Source organism: Enhydra lutris, unplaced genomic scaffold, assembly GCF_002288905.1.
Source record: "Enhydra lutris kenyoni isolate GAN:26980312 unplaced genomic scaffold, ASM228890v2 scaffoldscaffold7, whole genome shotgun sequence".
Taxonomy (NCBI): domain Eukaryota; kingdom Metazoa; phylum Chordata; class Mammalia; order Carnivora; family Mustelidae; genus Enhydra; species Enhydra lutris.
In genome coordinates, this window is record NW_019154091.1 from 22101524 (window position 1) to 22127350 (window position 25827).

The 25827-nt window shown below is 35.5% G+C and overlaps 1 protein-coding gene across 7 annotated transcripts in view; it reads left to right on the forward strand.

Moving 5' to 3' along the window:
• LOC111141992 (protein phosphatase 1 regulatory subunit 12A) overlaps positions 1–25827 on the forward strand; it is a 142943-nt gene that overhangs the window by 51409 nt on the left and 65707 nt on the right. For all 7 annotated transcript variants that reach the window (XM_022494905.1, XM_022494907.1, XM_022494909.1 and 4 more), the window contains exons 3-4: positions 12395–12513; positions 21813–21972. In XM_022494905.1, the coding sequence (XP_022350613.1) occupies positions 12395–12513; positions 21813–21972 (279 nt within the window). The remainder of the gene's footprint in view (positions 1–12394; positions 12514–21812; positions 21973–25827) is intronic.

Consider the following 25827-nt stretch of genomic DNA (forward strand, 5'->3'; position numbering starts at 1 on the left):
GGAACACTGAAGAAGTGATTTTTTTTTTAAGTTACAATGATTTATACAGGTTATGCCTCCTTCCACTTTACACATGTTACAGTTCAACCAGCTCCCATTTTAAAAAGCAAAACACATCCTTTAATGACCATTCTCACCTCCCAGTCCATCCCCCTTGCATAACTGAAATAATCCCAGTCTTTTTTTTTTTTTTTAAGATTTTATTTATTTATTTGACAGACAGAGATCGCAAGTAGGCAGAGAGGCAGGCAGAGAGAGAGAGGAGGAAGCAGGCTCCCTGCCCAGCAGAGAGCCCAATGCGGGGCTCGATCCCAGGACCCAGGGATCATGACCCAAGCTGAAGGCAGAGGCTTTAACCCGCTGAGCCACCCACGTGCCCCTAATCCCAGTCTTTTAAGCAGCACGGAATTAAAGCTGCAAGCACAAGCTTTGCTCCCACTGTGAAGGAAACACATCCAGTCATTCTTCTTGTGGGCAGCTCATATCCCATGCTATTTTTTTTTCACTCCATATCACTTTATTTTTTTTATCATGTTCAGTTAGCCACTGTATAGTACATAATTAGTCCTTGATGCAGTGTTCAGTGACTCATTAGTTAAATATAACACCTAGTGCTCATCACAGCACGTGCCCTCCACAATACCCATCATCCTGTTACCCCCCACCCCCTTCCCTCCTCTCCTCTGAAACCCCCAGATTGTTTCTCGGGGTCAGAAGTTTCTCATGGTTTATCTCCCTCTCTGATTTCTCCCCCTTTGGATTCTCTCCCTTCCCCTCTGGTCCTCCATGCTATTGCTTATGTCCCACATGTGAGTGAAACCCTATGATAGTGTCTTTCTATGTTTGACTTACTTCACTTGACATAATCCCCTCCAGTTCTATCCATGTGGATCCAAATGGTGGGTATTCATCATTTCTGATGGCTGAATAATATTCCATTGTGTATATGGACCACATCTCCTTTACCTATTATTCTTTTGAAGGGCATCTCGGCTCTTTCCACAGTTTGGCTGTTGTGGACATTGATGCTATGAACATTGGGGTGCATGTGCCCCTTCTTTTCACTATGTCTGTATCTTTGGGATAAATACCCAGTAGCTCTATTATTAACATCTTGAGGAACCTCCACACTGTTTTCCAGAGTGGCTGTACCAACTTGCATTCCCAGCAGCCGTGTAAGAGGGGTCCCCTTTCTCCACATCCTTGCCAACATCTGTTGTTTCTGAAGGAAGTGATTGATTTTGATTAGGGCAGAGAATGATTCTAGAGGAGATGACGTTAATTGTTATGTTTAACAGTGAGCAGGGTTTTATGCCTATGAGAGTTGGGAGCTCTCTGAACAAAGTCATGTTATTCATGAATGAGAAATAATATATGGTAAAGTTCTTTTAACTGGCCTCCACTGTATTAACTAACATTTGCCACTTCTTTGTTAAAACATAATGACTGCATCCTGTAAAGCTGTTAAAACTGAACATTGCAACAAATAGGCTACTTCTACTAAACTTGCTCACTCTGTTTCACCGATTGGATTACAGGCCTACCAAAAGTTAATTGGGTATGTTCTGAACTTGTTATTGATTTTTTTAAAAGATTTTATTTATTTATTAGACACAGAGAGAGATCACAAGTAGGCAGAGAGGCAGGCAGAGAGAGAGGGGGAAGCTGAGCAGAGAGCCGGATTCAGGGCTCGATCCCAGGACCTGAGATCATGACCTGAGCTGAAGGCAGAGGCCCAGCCCACTGTGCCACCCAGGTGCCTCTGAACTTGTTACTGATTATTTAATTAGATAGCCCAAAACTGATTAAATATGTGCAAAAAAGAAAATTACTATTGTAACCAAGTTAAATACTTTGAAAGACTTGATAAAGGCAAGGCCTTAAAAATATAATTGCTGATGGGTGCCTGGGTGGCTCAGCAGTTGTGTCCGACTCTTCATTTAGTTTCAGGTCCCATCTCGATGGGAGTCTCAACTCCATCGAGCCCCGCATGGGGCTCTGCTCTCAGCAGGGAGTCTGCTTGATAGTCTCTCTTTTCTCTCCTCTGCCTCTTCCCCGCTTGCACTCACTCACTCTCTAAAATAAATAAATAAATATTTTATATGTATAATTGCTATTTAAGTAGATGTGGTTGTGCTGAATGAAGGGTTGAAAGTAAAAGATCCTGAGAGAGTGTGTACTTTGCTCTCCTTGACTTCAAGTTTTTGCTTCATTTTAAAGACCCTTGGAGGTCTTAGAAAATGTATTATGAGTATTTGAGGTTTATGCAAGAAAGGTAGCATAGGTTTAAGTCATTGGAGACATTCTCCAGTATCTTCTGTGTTGAAATAAATATCTTATTTACATTTAGTTATTTAATTATATTAATTATTTTCATATATATATATTTCATATATATATTATATTTTATGACTCCCTGTTTTTTTAATTGGCTTTTCTGGTTAACCAAGCAAATACTCGTTTTGATTCCGTTGGATAAGAAGAGTTTTTTGGAGCCATAGTTTTTCAGGAAGAAGAGCATTAGTGGTATATAGAGAGTAGCAGATCCATTTGGCAAGATGAACTGAGTCTATAACATAGAGGAATTTGTATGCCTTGCTAAGGTTTGACCTTTAGTGCTGATGTATTTTTAGGGAATGATCCTCACTCTGTATTTTAGGAAAACTATTCTTCACAGATTAGTATTATTGGCAGAAATTGGAAGTGGGGCAGATCTGAGAGAAATTGGAAAACAGAATTGATAAGGCTTGGTTGTGATTCACTGGATATGCGTAGTGAGATAGGAGGAAAAATCAAAAGGTGGTGATAATGCCTGATAATAGCTAATGTTCATTGAGTGTTTGATATGTGCTAGTCACTGCTTTAAGTCCTTTAAGTATATAATTTCAGTTACCCTAAAAATCACATGAAAATATGTTGTTTCCACCACCCCACAGATCTATACGCACAATTACAAACCCCAAAAAGTTGGAAAAATGACAAACTAATTGTAAATTTGAGTATAGGCTCATTTGGCAGGAAACCATGACCTAAACTGATATAAGGCTATTTATAGTCTTTGTTTATCCCACTATTATATGTTTATTTTTTGTAAAAGTATTAATGTGTTTGGTTATAAAGTGCTGCCTCAGATTCAGTGGGGCTTTTACATAATCTGCAGTATTATCTTTCTAAAATATGAAAAGTTTTGAAGTTTGGGTTTGGATGAGTGATGGTTGACCTGTATGATAATTCTTCTTTTATAGATGACAAAACTTGAGTCAGAGTGATCACACAGAGTAAGTGGCAGAACTAGGATGTGAACCTAATCAGTCTAACTTTTCAAGTCTGTCCTTTAAGCCAGTACACTATTCTGCCTCCTTGTTTATCCTTTGTAATTAGCAAATGATGCCTTTAAACTTACTAAGAGACCTAAAGAGCAAGACTGGGGGAAGCATAGAAGAGACTGTAGTGGAATGTGGTTTTAAATATGCCTCTTTGAGGGTGGCTGGGTGGCTCAGTTGGTTAAGTGTCTACTTTTGACTCAGGCCAGGAAACACCAGGGTCCTGGGATCGAGCCCTGCATTGGACTCCCTGCTCAGGGGAAGCCTGCTTCCCCCTCTCCCTCTGCCACCTGCTTATGCTCTCTCTCATGCTCTCTCTCTCTCTCTCAAATAAATAAATAAATAAATAAATAAAATTTTTTTTAAAAAATGGGCCCTGTTTGAGATGCTAATGAAAATGGTGCTGTAGGAAGCTAGGAATACATTGGATGTATTTATAATACATGTACTGGATTTCATGAAGCCTAAGATGCCATTGTTGTAACACAGTGTGATTATTTTATATACCAACTAAAAAAAGGTTAAAAATGAAACTGTGATACTGTGTATGTTTTTCTGTGTGTGTTTAATCACCTAGATTTTGTTCACAACAGTATTATTTTCTATGGAATTTAGAGTGTAAATGATGCAGTGTTACTAAAGAATGTTCACTTATTGCCTTTGGGATTTTATTTTAAGCCATTGGTATGCATTCTTCAAGTTTCTGATTTCAATGCTTTCTTAATTTTACCGGAAAGTATCAACAAAAAGTTTCAGATGACATCCAAGAAGACATTTTAAGTTCAACAAATAGGGTACCCGTTATGCACATAAGTATGAATAGCTGTGACCAAGGTTACATGGGGACAGATAATCACAACCATGTTGTTTCTGCCACCTGGCCAATAGCCATTGTAAGACATCATGGATTGTAAAATTGATTGTTCATAGAAGATTTCCATGATTTTAAAATGTGAAGGAAATGTACACTTCAGAATTGTTGCATAGTGAGTAGGATTTTTGCCTTTGGGGATTGAAAGTTGCAATAATAAAGTAAGACAGTAGGCATATAATTGATTTTAATAAACAAATACGCCTTTTCAGGAGTCAGTGCATCATCACAGAGGTGTAGAGTAATTGAGACAAACAGGAAATGAGAGAGAACCTTGAGGATTTCCTATATTTAAAGGTGGTTTTACAAAGAGAATAGAGGAATTTAAATACTTTCCCACATTCTGATTTTTTTTTTTTTTAACAAATGATAATCCAGGTTCCTAGACAACTGGAAAATAGACCCCAGTTTCACAAATAGGTTCATTTCTCTCACAGATATTATTAGCCTGGTCTTTGCTATTGGCATAATTAATTATGTCTATGACATAAGTCGTGGAACCCTGATGTCAGGAATTAAGCAAAGTATTTGGCAAGGTTTCAGGACTAACAGTTGGCCTAAAAAAATGATTTATATATGAAGATAATACTTGCCTTTAGGGTTTTGACAAATTGAAAAAAATTAAGGTTAAAATTGCCAATGTTCTAAACATTGAAATATGACATTAAAAATGAGGAAGAATTTCTGCTTCTGGGAAGATAGAATAGACATGGTTTTCCCTATTCTTCCTGCTAAGAACTAATAAAAACCCTAAATATTGCATATAAAACATGATTCTGAGGGGTAGAAAAGGCATGATGGCTTGGCATCACAGGACCCACAGGAGAGCATTTCCTAGCTTTTCTTTTTCCTCATGTATCTTTGAACTGAAAACATGGATAATCCAGAAGCACAAATGGGTACACCAAAAAAAGAAAAAAAGAAAAAGTCTCAATGAAAGCCTAATCTCTTTAGCCAAGTACTAGGAGAGGGGTGCCCTCCCCAGTCTTTAAGCAAGGCAGAAAACTTAAAAATAATAATAACCACTCTATTTAATCAGGCAAAGTCCACAAGGAAAAAGAAGCTTAGTCTCACCTGTGCCTTCACCAGCGAAGACTGTGTAGGGAGTGTAGACCTCCACCCTTACCACGCTATATTGAGGTGTGCCAATAGTCTTACTGCACTGATGTCAGATTAGGCCAGAGCTAGCCAAGACTTTAATCCTGGTCAAATGGTTAACCAGCCCTACCCCCACCTATAGTAGATACCAACCAGCTACTACTACTCCTTCCTTGGGTGGAGAGTGAATACTTTCACCACCACCTACCAGTAAAGATGCCTACCTCCCTTCCCTTATTCTCAGTGGAGGCCACATGGGGAGTAATAATGAAGCACTCATACCCTTCTTATCCAGGGAGGTATCAGTGAAAGCTCGTGATAAGCTAGAAGTAACAAGGAGCCACCACCCCGTCTCTGGTGTCAGTGGAGCTGAGTGGGAAACCTAGACTTCTACCCCCACCTTGTGGTAATGAAATGGCACCTCCACAGCTTCCTCTGCTATAGCACAGCCAGACAAAGCCAGATACCATAGAAGATTTAAGCAAGATCTAGAGTCATTTAACATAAAACTCAGAGTGTCTAGATTTCAATTGAAAATCAGTTGTCACACCAAGGAAATTCCCAAATTGAATGAAAAAAGACAATCAGTAGAGACCAACATGAGACCAACATGGAACTGACAGAGATACTACTCTTAAAATTATCTGACAGATTATAGAGCAGCTATCATAAACACGTTTCAAAAGCAATTATAAGCATGCTTGAAACCAATGAAAAAATTGAAAGTCACAGCAAAAAGAAAGTGTGCAAGTAGCAGATACTAAGATGAATCAAATGGGAATGACCTGAAAAGTCTAATAACCAAAATAAAAATGGGTAGGCTCAAGAGTAGAATGGAGGGGATAGAAGAAAGAATTAGTGAACTGAAAAACAGATCAACGGAAATTACCAAATCTTAGCAACAGAGAGGAAATAAACCAAAATAAAATGAATAGACCCTCGGAGACTTATGGGACTATAACAAGGAGCTGACATTTGTACCATTAGAGTCCCAGAAAAGAAGGAAGGCATGACTGGAAAAATATTTAATGAAATGATAAGTGATGGTTAAGATACCAACCTACAGATTCAAAAAGCCTAGCAAATTCCAAACAGGAATAAAACAAAGCCCTCTACACCAAGACATCAGACAAACCTCTGAAAACTAAAGACAAAAGTCTTGAAGTAGGAAGAAAAACCGTTTTAAGAAGGGAAATTCAAATGACACCAGATTTCTCATTAGAAACCATGGAGACCTGAAGAAAGTGGTATAACATTTATCAAGTGCTGAATGAAGAAGAGCTGTTTTTAATAAAGCTGTTCAGAGGTTCCATGTCAGAGTTGTTGTTTGGATTCTGACAGCTGTTTTTAGCTGTTTTTCATCGTGGTATAGAACTTCAGGAATGTAATAGCAAAGTGCATTCCCACTGAAGACGCATAAGGTTGTTTACACTTATTTTAAGATTTTTGTTGTTCAGAGACTACCAAAGGAAAATAGCATATATTTCTTAAGTTAATAGTGTAATGTTCTACTTACTCATCTTTGAAAAGTTCAGGTAGTTCATAGTTCTGTGTCATTAGATGGCTTTGAGGAACTCATTTTGATTTTCAAGAAATAGCTATTCCAGTGGTATTCTTCTGACTTTATAATTTAAAAAAAATTATTGTAAAATCACATGATATTAAATTTACCATTTTAATGATTTTTAAGTGTATAGTTCAGTGTCAAATATATTCACATTGTTGTGCAGCAGATCTCTAGAATTTTTTTATCTTGTAATACTGAAACCGTATGTGCTAAACACTAATTTCCCCTCTGTACCCTCAGCCATTGGTAACCAGCTTTCTATTTTATGTTTCTATGATTTTGATAACTGTAGATACTTCATGGAGTGGAATCATACAGTATTTGTCCTTTTGTAACAATCCTATATTGCTTAGCACATAATGACCTTGAGGTTCATCTGTGTGACATGATATCCTTCCTTTTTAAGGCTATACTGACTTCCTGGTCTTTCAAGATTCATTTTTGAATACATGAAAAATTCATGTATTGGTTATAATGACTTCTTGATACTAGCTTTCCTACAATATACATTAAATTTGGACACTAAATATATTCAGCTCTTGCTGATGGAGTTTCTTCTTCCATGTCTCTTTGATCACTGTGTGCTCGTTAGCTTCTACTTTAAAGACAGTTTTTAAAAAGATCAAATTTTTTAAATAAAAACTATTTCCCTTTCTCATAATCTCTTCTATGGATTGGTTTTTGACAAAACTCATAAAACAAGACAATTGTTAGAGACTGTCAAGATTTATCTTCCAAATTCAATTAATGTTGAATAATTCTAACCCAGATAGATTCCTGCAAATTTATGTAACATACCATATCCAAGTTGCAACTAACTTGGTTAAGAATTTTATACCTTTTGTCAGATTTTTAAATTAGGACATGTGCAAATAAATTTCTAAAGGTCCATTTGGATCATGTCTTGATTTTGAGGTCTGTTCAGTTAATTTGTCCAAAATTATTTATTGACTCAAGGTGCTAGATTATTATAAATCTCAGTGAACCTGGCAGTTTAACATTTTTCATTTCTACAGTTTATGAAGAATTTCATCATTTATAGGTATCTTCTATGTTGGCCTCATTTGTACCACTTGAGGAAATCATTAACCATTGTTAAGGCAATAAAACCTGCTTTAAAAAAAAAAAAACACTCTAAAGCATAAAAAAAAAAAACTACTCATCTGAGAAACAGCCCAATCTTCTGACTTTCAATTTGGGATATTCTATGTGAAATTTTTGCTTTTTTCTTTCCAAGTAATCTTAAATATGTTTCCTAATTAGCAGTCACATGAGCTGCTTATAATGCCCTCGTGCTTTTTTTGTTCTGAAGGAAATATAGCCATCTGTTTTCAGTATCTGGAGGGCCCCTCAAAGTCAAATTCTGGTATTCCAGAAAATCTGTACTATTTTATTTCACCTTATCTTAAACATTGCTTTCTAACTGTGATGATTTTGCATGATGGGCTAAAAGATAAAATTTTATTTATAGACATTAACTTATTTAAACTTCACACAGTCCTGTAATTTGCCTATAGACTAGGCTTCCAGTGTTCTAATGAATGTCACACAGCTGTCAAGAGGGTGAGTTGGGAGCCTGACTCAAAGTCTACAGAACCCAAATGTTTGTGCTATTTTTCACACAGCCAGTCTTTTAATGGTTTTTTGAGGTTATTCATTGTAGCTAAGAATTAATGCCATGGGATTTTATTTCTTTATTTTTGTATATCATTTTGTTTATTTATTTTTTTTTTAAAGATTTTACGTATTTATTTGACACAGAGAGAGAGAGATCACAAGTAGGCAGAGAGGCAGGCCGGGGTGGGGGGGGCGGGCGGGGAGCAGGCTTCTCCCTGAGCAGAGAACCCGATGTGGGGCTTGATTCCAGAACCCTGAGATCATGACCTGAGCCGAAGGCAGAGGCTTAACCCACTGAGCCACCCAGGCTCCCCTTTATACATCTTTTTTAAAAAAAATTATATTTGCCAATGATAGTCCTAGAGTGCAGGTGATTTTGTGAATTATATGAGTACATATATATATACCTTAACTTTTGGCTCAGGAATTACTCCAGGCTCTGTTTCCTGCCAATAGTTTTGGGACTTTATTCTTGTTAGTTTCTCTTAACATCCTTCCTGTTTATATAAATTTTGGATTGTCTGTATTTGGCTTCGACCTTGTATTTCCTTGAGACTCTGCTTCCCATGTAGCTCCCCCTGCTGCAAGCACTGAAGCTACTCTGAGGTACTCCTTTTATTCTCAGTCTTTATATCATATGAATGATTTCTACCTAAGCAAAATAGAAAAGTTTTTTTATAAGTGCAGTTACAATATGGTAGAAATATTTGTAGCATAGCTATTAGTCAGATGTAGGAAATAACTTCATTTTCTCTATATCATTAATTAGTGCCACCATTCATCTATCACATCATATAAGTCAAGAACTTCGATTTATCCTAGATACCTTCCTCACCCTCACTTCTCATATTCAGCTGATTTCCCAGTATCTCCTTGGGTATCTCTGGAATTCATCCATTTCTTCCATAAAATTCAAGCTTCCAACATAATTTTTTTTTCTACTGCAGTAGCTCCTTAACTGATCTGTCTACTTTCTTTGTACATTCTAATTTATTTTCCATACTGCACAAAGTGATCTTTTTGAAACATTCCTGATCATATGACATCTCAGAAAAGTAGGCACTGACTTTGTGTTTGGGGGGGGTGGGTAAGAGAGACAGATATGCATAGAGATTGATCAGTTCTTTCAGGAAAATGAACCAGGCCCTTGTGGGCCATACATACTTTACTATCACCGGGTATACAGTACCTTTTGTTCTCTCTTACCTGGAACACACTTTCCTTCCATTGTCTTTGTTAGTACCTACATAGTCTTCAGAGAATCCTTTTCCTGATCTAACTGAGTTAGATTATTCTATTATTTACTTGTAGAGACCCCAAAATTCTCTGTCGTAAGACTTAAAAAGTTTTACAATAATCTTAACTCTTTGAATAATCTCTTTTACTAGACTATAAACTCTCCGAGGGAAAGTTCTTTGTTTGTTTTGCTTACAATTGTATTATTCTTGGCATGTAACATATTACTAGGTACATACTAGATACCTGTCTTAGCTTTGGCTGGGATAACAAAATGCCATAAACTGGGTGGCTTAAGCAATAGGCATTTGTTTCTCATAGCTCTGGAGACTCAGGAATGAAAGGGCCAAGGTGCTGGCCAATTCTGTATCTGGCTAGGGCCCTTTTCCTGGCTTGTAGATAGCTGCCATCTTGCTGTGTCTCCTATGGCAGAAAGACTGAGCTCTAGTGTCTTCCTCTTCTGTAAGAGCAGTAATCCCATCATGGGTGCATCACCCATGGGTGATGAGCACCATGGGTGTTCATGATTTCATCTAAGCCTAATTACTGACCAGAAGTCCCACCGCCTAATACTATCACATTGGAGGTTAGGATTTCAACATGAAATTTGGGGATACAAACATTCAGTCCATAAAAACATCCCATAAATATTTGTTAAGTTAATGAACACATTCGAAGTACTAGCAAAAGATGTAAATAAATTCACAAGAGGTGAAAATACAAATGCCAGTACACATATCCAAATATTTTCAGCCTCTTGTGTGATCAGGAAATAAAGTTTTATCCCCATCATGTTGGGAAAATATTTAAAGATTGATAATGTCAATTGTCCATTTAGGAATATGTCTACTAGGAGATGGTATGAAATGAAAGTATGATTCAGCCATAATATGGAATATTTTTCAGCTATTATAATGCATTGCATTCCTGTACATTGAAAATAATTTCATTAATTTTTGTTTCAAAAAAGAACATCAAAAGTGACTGTACATATGTTTATATACATACATACAAATTCATAGCAAAGTTAAAAGAAAATATTGTTGGTATTTTTATCTCTGGTGAGGGAACATAATAGTACAAGGATAGATATAAAGGTGTTCTTGTTTTTTTCTTTTTTTAAACTCTGGGCATTTTTACTATTTTTATAATGAGATATTTTTATGAAGTCTATAAAAATATATATATGAATAAGAGTTAAGTTGGTTAGGGACATAGAGGGTAAAAAGTCCATTCTTTACATATACAAAAGTAAAATCAGGGATGCCAAAGGAGCATGGGTTAGTCTGGCACTGTAAGCATAGTTCTCTACGGTTGGAGGCTGAAGTGTGGTACAAGACAGAAGAAAGATGAGGCTGAAAAAGAAGACAAAACCAGCTTATTGAGGGCCAGGTATGTTTTCTCTTAGTATAGTACAACCATGCAAAGATTTTTAAGTGGGAAATTAACTCCAGTCTATTTATTTATTTATTTATTTATTTATTTATTTATTTATTGACTCCAGTCATTTTAAATAGGAGATTCTGGGAGATGTATAATTGATGCAGTGAAAAGAGATTCCCACCTTTTTGTATCTGGATCCCTTTGTCAAGTTTGGTGAAGCCTTGGATACTTTTCTCAGGATTGTTATTTTGGATGTAGAAAATAAAATACAAAGTATTTAAAAAAAAAAAAACCAGTTCTATTGGGTTTCATTTTTCAAAATATTAGGAAAACACATTTATGGTATAGTTAGATACATGCTTCTTTAGTAACACATTAAATAAAGAAACCTAATAATTGATCGAACAGTTACTTTAATTTCAAAGTAGTGATGATCATAAACAGTATTTTAAGATATCTGCGTCAGTTGAATGGCCTTCTGACTTTAGTCCATCAACCCCCGGTTAAGAACAGTTGCATATGGGGCACCTGGTGGCTCAGTTGTTTGAGCGTCTGACTTTTGACTTTGGCTCAGGTCATGATTTTGGGGTCCTGGGATTGAGCCCTACATTGGGCTCCCAAGGTCAGCGGCATGTTTGCTTGAGGATTCTCTCTCTCCCTCTGTAGCCCCACTGCTCGGGTGCACATTCTCTCCTTCTCTCTCTCTCTCTTTCTCTCAAATAAATAAATAAATCTTTAAAAAAAAAAAAACCTATTGCAGATGACATGAGACTGGGAGCATGGAGATCAGTTAGAAAACCAGTCAATATGAAGATAATGAAAAATATTGGTGGAGGAGATCTGAAATGATCCTATGAAAGACTTTCTAATTATCATTACATAACATTTTTGTATTAGTAAGGCAATGTTTGTACATTATAGAAAAATTAGGAAATATAAGAAAACATGCTCTACTTTTTTATTTTAATTTTTTTTTTTAAGATTTTATTTATTTATTTGACAGAGATCACAAGTAGGCAGAGAGGCAGGCAGAGAGAGAGAGAGAGAAGGAAGCAGGCTCCCTGCAGAGCAGAGAGCGCGATGCGGGGCTCGATCCCAGGACCCTGGGATCATGACCTGAGCCGAAGGCAGAGGCTTTAACCCACTGAGCCACCCAGGCGCCCCTCTACTTTTTAAAAACTTAATGCATCTATCCTTGGTTTTTAGTGTTGCTCTTACATAGGACTTTTTTTTTATTTGCTATGCTTTTAGTCTTAATGATACTGTCATTGCTTAACTGTCTTCCTTTTCCTTTTACAGATTTTTAATTGGTCAGGGAGCACATGTAGGAGCTGTCAACAGTGAAGGAGACACACCATTAGATATTGCTGAGGAGGAAGCAATGGAAGAGCTACTTCAAAATGAAGTTAATCGGCAAGGTAATGTAAAAGCAACCTAAATGGAAGAAATGTTTAAAACTGTTTTAGAAAGAATATGATCCTTGACTTTTTCAATAAAATAATCATTGGTATTGAAGGGGAAAATCATAATTTGAGTGAAAAAAAAAGCACCTTCCATAACAGTATGTGTGTATATGTCTGTTTGAAAAAAATACATGATTCTCAATTCTGCATCTTTTTAGTATTTTTAAAATGGAAAGAAGTATCATAAATTGTAGGATCAGACATAAAATTATGTGGTAATAAAAGCTTTGGAGAGAAAATAGGCAAAGAGGATAGGGAAGTGGACAGGATAAATGAAACACGTTGCAAATTTAAATAGAGCGGTAGTGGGTATTTAAGCTAAGATCTGAATGAGGTGAGAGGATTAATCATTCATCTGGGGAAAGAACATACCAGACAGGGAGCTACAAGTGCAAAGATAGGAGCTTGCAGGGTTTATTCGGAAAAGCAGCAAGTAGACTAGTGTTACTAAAGTATGTGGAACAAAGAAGAGGCTGGGGGAAGATGATGTCACAGAGGTAACAGTTAACCATACCAAATCAAGGCCTTGTTGGAACAACTTTGGTTTTTAGGCAGAGAGAAGTAGGGAGCCAGTGGAGTAATTGAGGTAGAGGAGTAACACGATCTAACTTACTTTAGAAAGGATCTCTGTGGCTGTTGTGTTGAGAGTGGGTTGTAGGAGAGTAAGGGCAGAAGTAGGTGGTAGTGGACAAACTGATGAGAAAAGGTTGGATTTTAGATATATTTTGAAGGTTTGGTCAAGAGGATTATTGAGTGATTAAGTGTAGAGTATGCAGGAAAGAAGATGTAAATGAGCTGTGAATATTTTGGGAAAAGTAGGCTTTGTGGGGAAAGTTCAGGGATTTATTTTAAGATATGTCAAGTTTGTTTTGCTGATTAGATATTTAAGCAGTTGAATCTGTGAGCCAAGAAAGGTATAGGCTGGAGATACAAATTTGAGAGATATCAGTGATTGTTTATGGGTAGAATTTTGTTTAGGAGCATTGAGTGTTCTAAACTGATTATGGTAATATTAGTTTCACAACTCTGCAAATAAATTAAAAACCACTGAACTGTATATTGTAAATGTGTATGAATTATATCTTGAGACATATATAATACATAATATGTTTGTATTACATGTATATATATAATATCTTTATATAATAAAATCTAGCAGTTCTTTTTTGGGGGCACATACTCAAAAGGATTTCAAAAAAAAATTTGTATACCCATGTTTATAAGAGATTTATTCACATAAGCAAAAGATTGAGGTAAACCAAGTATCCGTCAGTGGATGAGTGAATAAACATATGTGGTATTTACATACAGTAGACAATATATTATTCAGCATTAAAATGGAAATTCTGACACATACTGTAGCATGGATGAACCTTGGGGACATTATGGTAAATAAAATAAGACAGTCACAAAAAGACAAATACTGTATGATTTCATTTACATGAAATACTTCAAGAATCAGATTAATAGAGAAAGTAAGTGGAATGATGGTTGTCAGGAGGCGGGAATTGGGGTTTGTTTAATGGGTGTAGCATTTCAGTTTGCAAGATGAAAAGAGTTGTAGAGATGAGTTGCACAATAATATAAATGTACTTAGCACTACTGAACTGCATACTTTAAAATGTTAAAATGGTAAATTTTATGTTATGTGTATTTTCCCACAATTAAAAATGAATAAAAATCAATATGTATAATAAAATTAATATGTATAAATAAAATTAGTATGTGTGATATCCACTATATTTCATTATGTTTAGACAGTGATTAAATGAGTATTATCAAAAGAGAACTGTTTGACTAAGGTGTTAAAAGATAAAGGAAAGGTATGAGATATTGTTTTAGAAGGTAGGGACTTACTGAAGTATGGTTGATCATGAAATAGAAGCAAAAGAGTAGAAGCTAAGTTAGTCCCTTGAAAAGAGATTTTTATTCTGGGGTTAGGAAAATTCTTAATGACTAAGTGCTGAAAAAAAAAAAATCTAAGGAGTGCCTGGGTGGCTCATTTGGTTAAGTGTCTGACCCTTGATTTCGGCTCAGGTCATGATCTCAGGGTTTTGAGATTGAGCCCCATTTTGGGGTTCCATGCTAAGCTTGGAGCCTGCTTAGGATTCTCTCTCTCCCCCTCCCCCTATCCATCCCCTCCCCAACATGTACATGCTTGCTGTCTTTCTCTCACTCTCAAAAAAAGATATTAAAAAAAATAAAATAATAATGATAATCTTAAGACACTGAAACTGAGAAGATATTTAAGTGCCTAAATTGAGTTGAGACACTGTTAACAGATAGTTGAAGGTCCCTGAAGCCCAGGAGAAACGGCATATGTTAGAAAAGTAGTTAAAAACTGGAGCTTGGATAAGTACACAGAAGAGCTTTTAACAGGAGTGTTCTGAGCAGGCATTTTGAAATAATGGGATATTCAAGACCCGAGGAAGCTGGAAGAATAGATACAAAGCATCATAACCTAGAAAGAAGACTGCTTTATCTGCCTATATTTTGCTCTGATGAATGCCTAGATAGATACCTAACCATTTCCTGTTAAACACTAGTTAAATCTTCCTATAGTCTAATATTAGCAATTATTATGTGCTAGGAAGGGCATGGAAATGTACTGAAAATTCTTGCCTTTGTTTTCCTTGTATATAAAGGAAGCTTTTTGCAAGACTGATCTTAACTGTATGATTGGTTTGGTATTAGTTAGTATCCCAGCAAATGCTCTGAGTACTGAGTATTGAAAAGACAGAAAGGAAGAAAGAAGACAATCTTTATTCTTAAGGATTTCACAGTATAACAGAGGTAACATATATAAATAAAGCTTCACAATGCAGTGTGCTATGTGCTAAAATATAGATAGGGACAGAATGCTGTGGGAGAACAGAAAAGTCTATGACTGCTTCCAATAGTAAAAGTTTCAGAACAATGACATTTGAGAATGAGTTTGCTTAGCAGAGAAAGGAGGTGGTGGACAAAAAGGTGTGTCAGGCAGGGGTATCAGCATGTGCAAAGAAAAGGAATTGGAGACACAGCATATGTGGAGAAGTCCTTAGAACTGGAATCAAAATGCAAAGTCAGTATGGAATTAATAGGAAGGTGAGACCTGAAAAAATGAGGCTGGAGCCAGATGGTGAAGGACATCCATTTTGTAGGCATTAGATGTAGCAAAGATCTCCAAGCAGGAAATGAACTTGATTGAATTTAGTTTTTAGTAATATAGCTCATGGCATTTTGGAGGTTGATTTAGAATGGGGAATACACAGTGGCATATCTTCCTTGAAGGAAGGCTCTTAAATTAGTCCAGCTGAAAGATAAGGACAAAACAATTACATTTAAGGTAGAAAAGAGCAGGGCTGTCTTGAGGAAATATTAAGGTAAAATTAAACACTTTGATGAATAATTGGTTGTGGAGATGAAGGAAGAATTGAGGCTGTTTGCCTCCTGAAGCTTCTAGTTTAAGAATTAATGATGGCTGGAGTGCCTGGGTGGCTCCAATGGTTAAGCATCCAACTTTGGCTCAGGTCATGATCTTAGGGTCCTGGGATGGAGCCCCGCCTCCAGCCCTGCACCCCGTATCGGACTCCACATTCAGCAGGGAGCCTGCTTGTCCCTCTCCCACTGCCTTCCCCCCTTCCCACTCATGCTGTCTATCTCTCAAATAAATAAAATCTTAAAAATAAAAAGAATTGATGATGGCTAAATTCGTGTGGGAAGATGTGGGATGAAGTAGGAACAGATTTAGGGAGTACATGAGTTTGGGGATATATTGAGTTTACAGCAGCTAAAGGACATTCACATAATAATAATGTGGTGTGTTGTTGGAACTTAGGAGATGTCACAATGGAAAATGCACATCTGTGAAGAATAATAGATGAGGGGGAGTTCTGGGAAATAGATGAGATGACCCAGGAACTGAAAAGTGAAAAACTAATACCAATGACAGTAGCTAACTCTTATTAAATGCTGATATTGTATGCCAGGCATTGAACCAGTGGGCTTTAATTCCTCATTTCATTTTATCCTCACAGTAATGCTAAGAGATTACTACTACTATTACCTCATTTTACAGATGGCAAATTGAGAATCAGTGATTTACCCAGGATCATACAGGTAGGATATAGTACTGTAGTTCAGTCCCAAATAGTGTGACAGATCTCTTGAGTCCACACACTTCATCACGGTACCATTTTTATTTTATTTTATTAAGACTGTATCCTACAAAATACTTCATGGCATTCATTTTATTCATGTAATAGGAATACATGAACTTACAGAGCATAACTTTGTTCCAGAGAAACAAATTATAGGGCTGTTTCTAATAGATTTTAATAATTATAAAGAGTACCTTAAATATACCTCTTGTAGTGATAAGATTTCTAAAATTACTTATCCTGATATGAACGTTTTTATTTAATATTTTAAAATTCTTCAATTCTTTCAGCTCTAGTTTCTTATTTAATATATTTGGTCTATAACTATTTATGCTGAAATAAATAGCCTTTGAAACTAGTAATGATTGGTGGCACGCCATTGGCTCAGTTGATAGAGCATGCAACTTTTGATCTCAGGGTTGTGAGTTCAAGCCCCACATTGGGTGTAGAGTTCACTTAAAAATAAAACGTAGTAGTAATAATTGAGCAGTAGCTTCAAGTATTTCTGGCTTGTATTTTAATGCAGTTGCTTTTATTTAGCTTGGGACACAAGTCAATCTTTGTATCTCTTACCTGTGACCAAACTCTAGTTTATTCTTATTTTTTCTAACCAAGAGATGTGGCTACATTTCAATCTTATATTTACTGTTTTTCAGTAGTAGTAACGGTTGTTAAATAATCTAATCCCTTTATTATACCCAATTTAATTTTGATATCTATTGTTTTCATTATTTAAAAATCTTACAATTATAGTAGGTGGGCTAAGGACCAGATAAATGCATTATAGAATTTTCTGTCTGTTAGACCATAAAACAAGAAAGGAGAAGCAGAATCATAGGCATTTAGAGCTGATAGTAATAGTTAATACCTTGGGGCTTACTCCTGATCTAAGCATTTCACATATCTCAATTAATTTAATCCTCACAACAACCTTAGGGGATAGGTGCTTTCAGTACCCTTTTTTTTTTTTTTTTTTTTTGCAAGTAAATATTTTACAAATAAACTGAGTATTAGCAGAGATTAAGTGTCTTGCCCAAAATAATACAGCTAGTAAGTGGCAGATGAGGGATTCAAATCCAGCAGTCTAGGTTCAATTTCAGTGTTCTTAATCCATTATACTAATATTCAAAGACATTATGGCTTTCTCAAGGTCGCTAGCTGGTTAAAACAGTGGAACTAAAAGGAAAAAGGTATTGTCATATGTAGTACAATAAGGGTTTTTTTCCCCCTTAGATTTTAATGACCTAAAACACGGTCTATAACTAATCGGTAGTATTTTAATTTTTTTTTTTTTTTTAATATGAGAGTAGAGTCTTCTTTTCTAACTGGATTTTCTTTCTTTTTTTTTTTTTAATATTTATTTATTTGACAGAGAGAGAGATCACAAGTAAGCAGAGAGGCAGGCGGGGGGGCGGGGAAGCAAGCTCCCTTTCTGAGCAGAGAGCCCGATGCGGGGCTCGATCCTAGGACCCTGAGATCATGACCTGAGCCGAAGGCAGAGGCTTAACCCACTGAGCCACCCAGGTGCCCCTCTAACTGGATTTTCTTAAGCATAAGAAATTTCCCTTCACACATACTTTAATTTTAAATATGAGCTGTTTGTTTTTTATATATAATTTATATGAGCATGATTTGGAGGCAAAAGAGGATAATTGCTTTGTAATTAAATAAAGATAGAATGAAATTAGACAAATCCAGAAGTGAGAACTATATATTTTTTAATTTCAGTCCGGAGGAAATTTAGAATAGTAAAAGATAATAAAAGTAAGAATATTCAAGATGGTAAAGACAGAAGGCATAATGATAATAAAGAGGTGGTCTGTATTTTAAAAGGCTGAGTAAAAGTATAAAGCGTAAGAAAATCAGTCTGAGAAAAATCATTTAGTAAAAAGATTATATTTAATGTATTATAACTTTATAATTTCTTTTACTGAATAACATTAAAAATATCTTAAATGATATGAGATGATTATCTTTTGGTAGGAAATTTTTGGTACATAAAATTGATCATTATGAAATGGTATTACTTTTTAAATAATGTTCATAATAGGTTTTCTTCATTAAATGTATATAGCATTTATAATGGGGTTTTACAAAGTCTTTTGAGAATCTTTTTTTAAATTCATTTATTCACTTGAGAGGGAGAGCATGAGTGGGATGGGCAGAAGGAGAGAGAATCGCAAGTGGACTGTGAGCCAAATGTGAACCCCACTTGGGACTGAATTCCACGACCCTGAGATCAAGACCTCAGCTGAAACCAAGAGTTGGACCTCAACCAACTGCACCACCCAGGCGCCCTCTTTTATGGGAAGTCTTATTGCAAGTTCCTTTTTAAATGTGATGTGATATAACAGTCCCTACTTTGAAGATGACTTTCCCTGTACTTAATGTAATGTGGGGATTTTTTAAATGTTTTCATTTTCATTGAGCTTCAGTTGAATGGTTTAGTTGTGCCTTGAATAATTGGTAATTTGCTTAGGCAAGGGAAGGATACAGTCCATGTAGAAAATAATAGCTTGCACGACAGCACACAAGCATGATGTACTTGGGGACCTTGGTGGAGATCTAGATTGTAAGAACACTGGGTAATGCTAAAAGAGAAAAAGTAGAGGTTAAAAGTGTATTGAGACCAAATCATAAGAAAGGCTATGTCTACTACACAAAAGAGCTTGAGTTTTGTCTTATAGGAGGTAAGGAGCCATTGACGAATTTATGTAGAAAAATGAATGATTATATTTTGGTATGGAAAAACTGGGCTGGCAGTGGTGTGGGAAATGAATCAGAAGGTACTGAGATTGCATGAGTTAAGGGTCAGTAGTAGAAGTTAAAGTGTGGGGTAAAGGACATGAACTAAAATGGTGATGAATTATGATACCATCAAGACAACAGTCTAGGAGATGGCAATTTGAAGTCTGTGAACTAATTGGATGAGGGCTGGGAATAAGGTAAAGGGAAGGATTAAGGTTGCCTTCCAGGTTCCTGGGTAAGTGGTAGTACCTACTCTAACAAATACAAGACAGGCAGCAAGCTGACTGGCTAGGAAAATTGAATTAAGATTTTAGCATTAAGTTTCAGATGCCTGTGGCATATGATTTTATTATATTATTTACCTAGTCTTGACTCTTTTCTGTTCTCCAAGCTCAGATATCCAGCTGACTACCTGATATCCAGTTAGGTAGATGTCTGTCAAGGCATCTCAAACTTCACATTTCTCTTACTGAAAATTTAATTTTTCCAATTGCTCTGGCTGAAAAGCTTTGATTCCTATATGACATCTTTTTCTCTTACATCCAAACTAACAACAGATTCTGTGGGTGTACCTTGAAGAATCCAGAATCTAATCTCTCTCTCTTTTTTTTTTTAAGATTTTATTTGTTTATTTGACAGACAGAGATCACAAGTAGGCAGAGAGGCAGGCAGATAGAGAGAGGGAGGGAAGCAGGCTCCCCGCTGAGCAGAGAGCCTGATGTGGGGCTCCATCCCAGGACCCTGGGAACATGACTTGAGCCGAAGGCAGAGGCTTTCACCATTGAGCCACCCAGGTGCCCAGAATCTAATCTCTTTACCACCTTAACTACTACCCTAGTTTAAGCTACTGTCATCTCTTGTCTGAATTATTACAGTAGCCTCCAATTTGATACGTCAGTTTCTTCTCTTAACTTTAGTGATCCTCTTAAATTAAGTCAGATTGTGTCACTCTGCTCATTGTTCTCACTACTTTATAGATACCCTGGCCTTCTAAACAGAACATTCCAACCAGTCTTTTACCTCAGAGCCTGCTAGGACTTCCCTATGCCTGGAATGTCTCCCAGATTAGACTATGACTGTCACTCTCTCTCTCTTTTTTTTTTTTTTCTCTAATGTCACCTTACAAAGAGACTTGGCTTTACCAGACCATGTAAAACAACAGTTTTTATATTATCATTACTCTCTGTCCCTTTACCTTGCTTTATTTTTCTTCACATATGTATTATTTTCTGCCATCTAAAAGTTCACTTCTACATCCATTACACCTTTATAAGAAGTACCTGACATCTTGTAGGCACTCAGTACATATTGAATGGGTGGGTGAATGGCTGAATGGGTGAATGAAAGAAAAAAACCCTTACCAGACAGTTGGGATACGTGGATATGAATTATAGGTGAGATCTTAGCTGAGAAGGGGTGTGTGTGTGTATGTGTGTGTGTGTGTGTGTGTGTGTAATTGTTTTTACTTATTCATTCATCATGTAGTTAGTATATATTTACTGATCCCTTTTACTGTGTATTAAGTACTCATCTAGACAGTGAGGATACAGGATAAAAAAGCATTATCTTTACGTTTAATTAGTTCATGGGTTCCTGGAGTAAGACAGACTATATAATAGCACTCTGGTTTATGCTGTTCATTAAATAGCCAGCAGTTTGAGCCATGAGACCACATGAGATCATTCAGGAATTTCAAGGTTATCTTTTCTACTTTAATTTTTTCTCAAGATTTTGAGCTCTTTGAAGGTATGAAAGAAGTTAAGTGTAGTGTTCCTTTTTAAATTCTTTCCACTCTTACCATCTCAACCTCAGTGCTTAATAAATGCTTTTAAATGAATGAACATCTATATAATTTATTAAAATTATAATGCTGATACTAATAGTGAGGAATGTACTATGTTGGAAAAGGAAAGAGTTTGGTAGAGCATCTGTATGAAAATTGCTAAATTTTCTGAGTCGAAGTCTTCAATAAACATTTCTACCTAGTAGGCTAGAGTTCAGAGAATTGGTCAAAACAGTTAGAAATTTAAGACTTAATTATATTTTGCTTTGTCTTGTTTTTAAACTAAAGGATGATATACCTAAGGAAATAATCAAATTTTTAAGAACAAAGGATTTATCAGAAAAGGTAAAAAGAAAGCCAAAATAATATTGTGGGGCAAAAACTAAATAATGAGTACAGAAGGCTAATAAAATAGCTATAGTATTCCTTATTGAACCAGCTTGTTGTTAGCAGCTCATTTTTCAAAAATACAATTTCATTTTTAGTTTTTATTTAAACTTGACTTGTTTTGAATAATTTTATTTCCCAACGCAGAAAAAACATTTTCTATAAAGAAAAAAAAACAATTTTCATTTTATCAGGGGTTGATATAGAAGCAGCTCGAAAAGAAGAAGAACGGATAATGCTTAGAGACGCAAGACAGTGGCTAAATAGTGGTCACATAAATGATGTCCGACATGCAAAATCTGGAGGGACAGCACTTCACGTTGCAGCCGCTAAAGGCTATACAGAAGTTTTAAAGTAAGTATTGTTTTTCACAGTCATTTTTCTAATTTGGTTTACTTTCTTTATTTCATTGTTCCTTTTCTTTAGATATCTGCAGACATCGTTTTGAAACGGTTTATAAAAGTGATTTGATGTCTATCTATAGGAAAAAGAGAAAACTACATTGAGTGTTATTGCTTTATATCTCAAGCCCTTTTTTTTTGCTCTTGAATTTTGATTATTCTGTTCTATTCTTTGGTTGTAGTTTTCCACTAAGTTAAAGTGTCAGACAATCATTAAATGTTACCTTCTGGGGTGGTAAATTACTACAAAGACATTTTGAGGTTCCCAGATTGACCAACTCTGGTTACTGAGATTAAAAACAGTATTCCATATAAACATAATCATCATATTCAAAGAACTTGATTCTTAGTGGATCTTTATTTACATGTAATTTATCTAAAATGCAGTTTTCTTTTTACTACATAATTTTGGGACTCAGTGCTTTTAGCATAATATCAGGTTATAAGCAACTGAGACTTTTTAGGTCTATATATTGATCAGCAGGTTTCCTTGAAACAAAGCTCTGTTACATCACAATAATTTTTTTTTTCTTTTACTTATGCAGTGCAAAGCTGTTGGCAGCCATATGAAAAAAATAATTCAGTGCATAACTTTTGTTATATGTATGTGAAAGGAAATAAGACTAGCATGCAGGAAAATCTTCTCCACCCTTTATATTGTTATGTTCCACCGGAGCTTCTAATATAAAACTGTTCTCCTTATTCCCTCTGCTCAGTAAAAACAGTGAGGTTTAAGTGGGTCACCTATTCCCAAGTTTTCTCCTTTTTTCAATCTTGGCTCACTTCAGTAACTGAAGCCTTCTAGAATAATGAAGTTAACTTTTGATTACCTTTTCTTATCCTGTGTGTTTTTCTCTAATCCAAAACTTAGCAAACTTGTAGACCCCATTAGCAGGTCACAAATGAACTTAGTGACTTGACGACAGCATTTTTTAAAGAAAAAAATTGAAATATTAGAGAGTTGCATATGGTAAAGGCAATGTATTTTGAGTACTAGTTGCACTGTAAAATAGTTTTCTAGACAGCTTCCAAGCGGTCTTTAATTAGGTTATCTAAGCTCTTAAAATTCTTTATTAAGATTTTCAGTGGGGATTGGGATATATTTTAAACTCCTCAAATTAGTACTTAAGACCGTAAGTCATCCTCTTAAGCTAAGCTGCTACCATTGCTCCTCAGGCATGCATTATTCCAACTATATATATATCTACTTGAAGTTCTGTCATGATGTCTTAATGCCTGCTTTGTTTCTGTCTAGATACGTTCATTCGCCATGTCTTCAACTTGGAGGCAAATTCCTTTCGATCCTTTGACTCAGTTCAAGGCTCTTAAGCCTATGAAATAACATGCTCAACCTTATTCATAATAAGTGCAGATAAAGCTACAATGAATTACCATTTTTCATCTGTCATATTGGCAAAGATTAAAATGTTTGGCACACTGTTGGTGAGGTTGGGAAAAGTCACTCTTTTATGTTACTGATGAAAGTATGACAATTGAACAGATTCTATCAAAGTAACAGTTATTCTTTGGCTTAGCAATTAGTTCTACCTCTAGGAATTTTTTTTTAACAGATATTCTCACAGGAAGTAAGGTATGTGCTAATAACAACAGCATTATTTGTAATAGGAGTAAGAGAAGGTTGAATAATTTTTGATACCCTCTGTCACTGAATATTCTGGTAGCGATTAAAACACTATATATAGATACAGAAAGAACACTAGGATATATTAACTGTAAAAAAAATGACAAGTATTCATCATTTGTGTTTATATTTGAAAATTTTAGCGGCATCCGACTGGCTCAGTTGGTAGAGCATGCAACTCTTGCCCTTGGGGTTGTGGTTTTGAGGCCCATGTTGGGTGTATAGATTACTTAAAGATAAAGTCTTTAAGAAAAAAAATTCTTTTAATTTTTTTTTCTGGTATATACATAAAATCTCTCTAAGGATCCAATCAAAACTTGTAGTATGGTTATCTGAGGGAGGGGAAAGTGTTTGGCTAAAGGTCAGCAGTGGGAGTGTGACTTCCCTATATAACCATTTATTCTTTTTTATTTTTGAACATTGTAAGTATGTTACTTAAATAAAAATATGTATGAAATGAAAAACAGAAGATATCAGTTTCATATGTAACCTTCTCCCCACTTATTACCCCTGTCCCTTTCTCCACAAATACACAACCCCTTTCTATTGAATTTGATGCTTTTCAACTCTGTACTGCCATTGCATTACAGAAACTGTCTTTGAGGGTTGATTGTTTTACTTGACTTTTGTCCTCCATTTGAAGCTCCTTGAATATAATAAGCATTATCTTATTTTTTTGAGTATTGTGTGGCCTGTCATATAAAGAGACCTTATGATTATGGGGGGGGAAAAATATATATATATATCTACCTTTCTTGTCTTGCCTCTCCAGATAGAATCCCAAGTACTTAAAATTTTTGTCATTCAGAATATTTAGTATGATTCCAGTTCATATTTTCTAATGGGGGATATGTTTTTATATCTTCCAGTATTATTCTGTCTGTTAATAAAGAGTTTCTGATAATACATGTTAATGAACCTATTTTTTTGAACTTTAAGTTCTAGACTTATATCTGTTAGCCTGTTGTTTAGATTGGAGACTCTTAAATGTTGGTCTTCAGGCAGGTAACAGGGGACTTACTAAAAATATAAATTGGCAAGGTGCATTTCCCAATATGCTGTTTATTTCCATAGGACTGTAGTGGAGCTGGGGAATTTTTTTGTTTGTTTGTTTGTTAAATAAGCCTTAAAATGGCTTTGTTTTGGATCCAGAATTGGAAATGGCTGCTTTATATATTCTTAGGAAATAGGGGATCAATTCGTGAAATATAAATAAATGAAGGGTTATGTATTAGCTATCACTACCACCTCCTGTAGGTAAAAAGAAGCCCTTCTCAAGCTCAACTTCTTGGAAAGTAAGGTAAAAGTCAACTAGATTTCATGAGTTGTAAAGTATTTACTACTCGCCTGTGTGTGTGAGGCTGTGTGCTATGTGCAATTTATAGACCAATTCTTTGCTCTCTGAGCTTAATTTTCTAAATAAAGGTTAATGTCAATATAAAGTTAGGAAGGCATACTAACATAATTTATACAGTTCTTTGCACTGTATTAAAATGTATTCCTCTTTTCTAGCTTTGTTGATAATTAGTATATCTGCTTTCTACTGCTGCAGAAAAGTAGACTCGACCCCTTGAATATTTGTTTTGCTTTGTTTTGTTCTTAACAGATTGTCATTTTCCTATGAAAATTACCCATGATAAATCATTAAGCTTTATGAAAGCTTTCACAAACTAGTTCCTCAACTGCAAGGCAACAGAAAAACTACAAAATAAATTTGTTTGATCCCAGTTTATTTTTAGAACACATTTAGCTTGAGATGATATATTAAATGGGTACCTGAAGACATTCCCTCAATAAATCAGTTTAACGTACAAATTGATCCAGGAGTTTTTGAGTTCACATTGAAAAATTACTGACTTTCCTATGAAAATTTCAACTATAATTCATATTAACAAGAATAAATTAGTATTGCACCAAACCATAAGACCTGTTAGTCATTAGGAATTAATTAAAGCTGAATGCATTATTATGACAGTAATTCAAGATCCTCATTGCTAGTGTTTTCTGAGAATTATTTTCTTTTGTCCTAGTTAACTCATTGAAGGGAAGGGAGAAGATACGAACTAGGGAAAGAAATACATCACAAATTTTTGTTAACTTGCATGGTATAAAGCTAATGATATAAGTTTGCTCATTTTTAGATTTCTTAATGATTATCTAATTCAC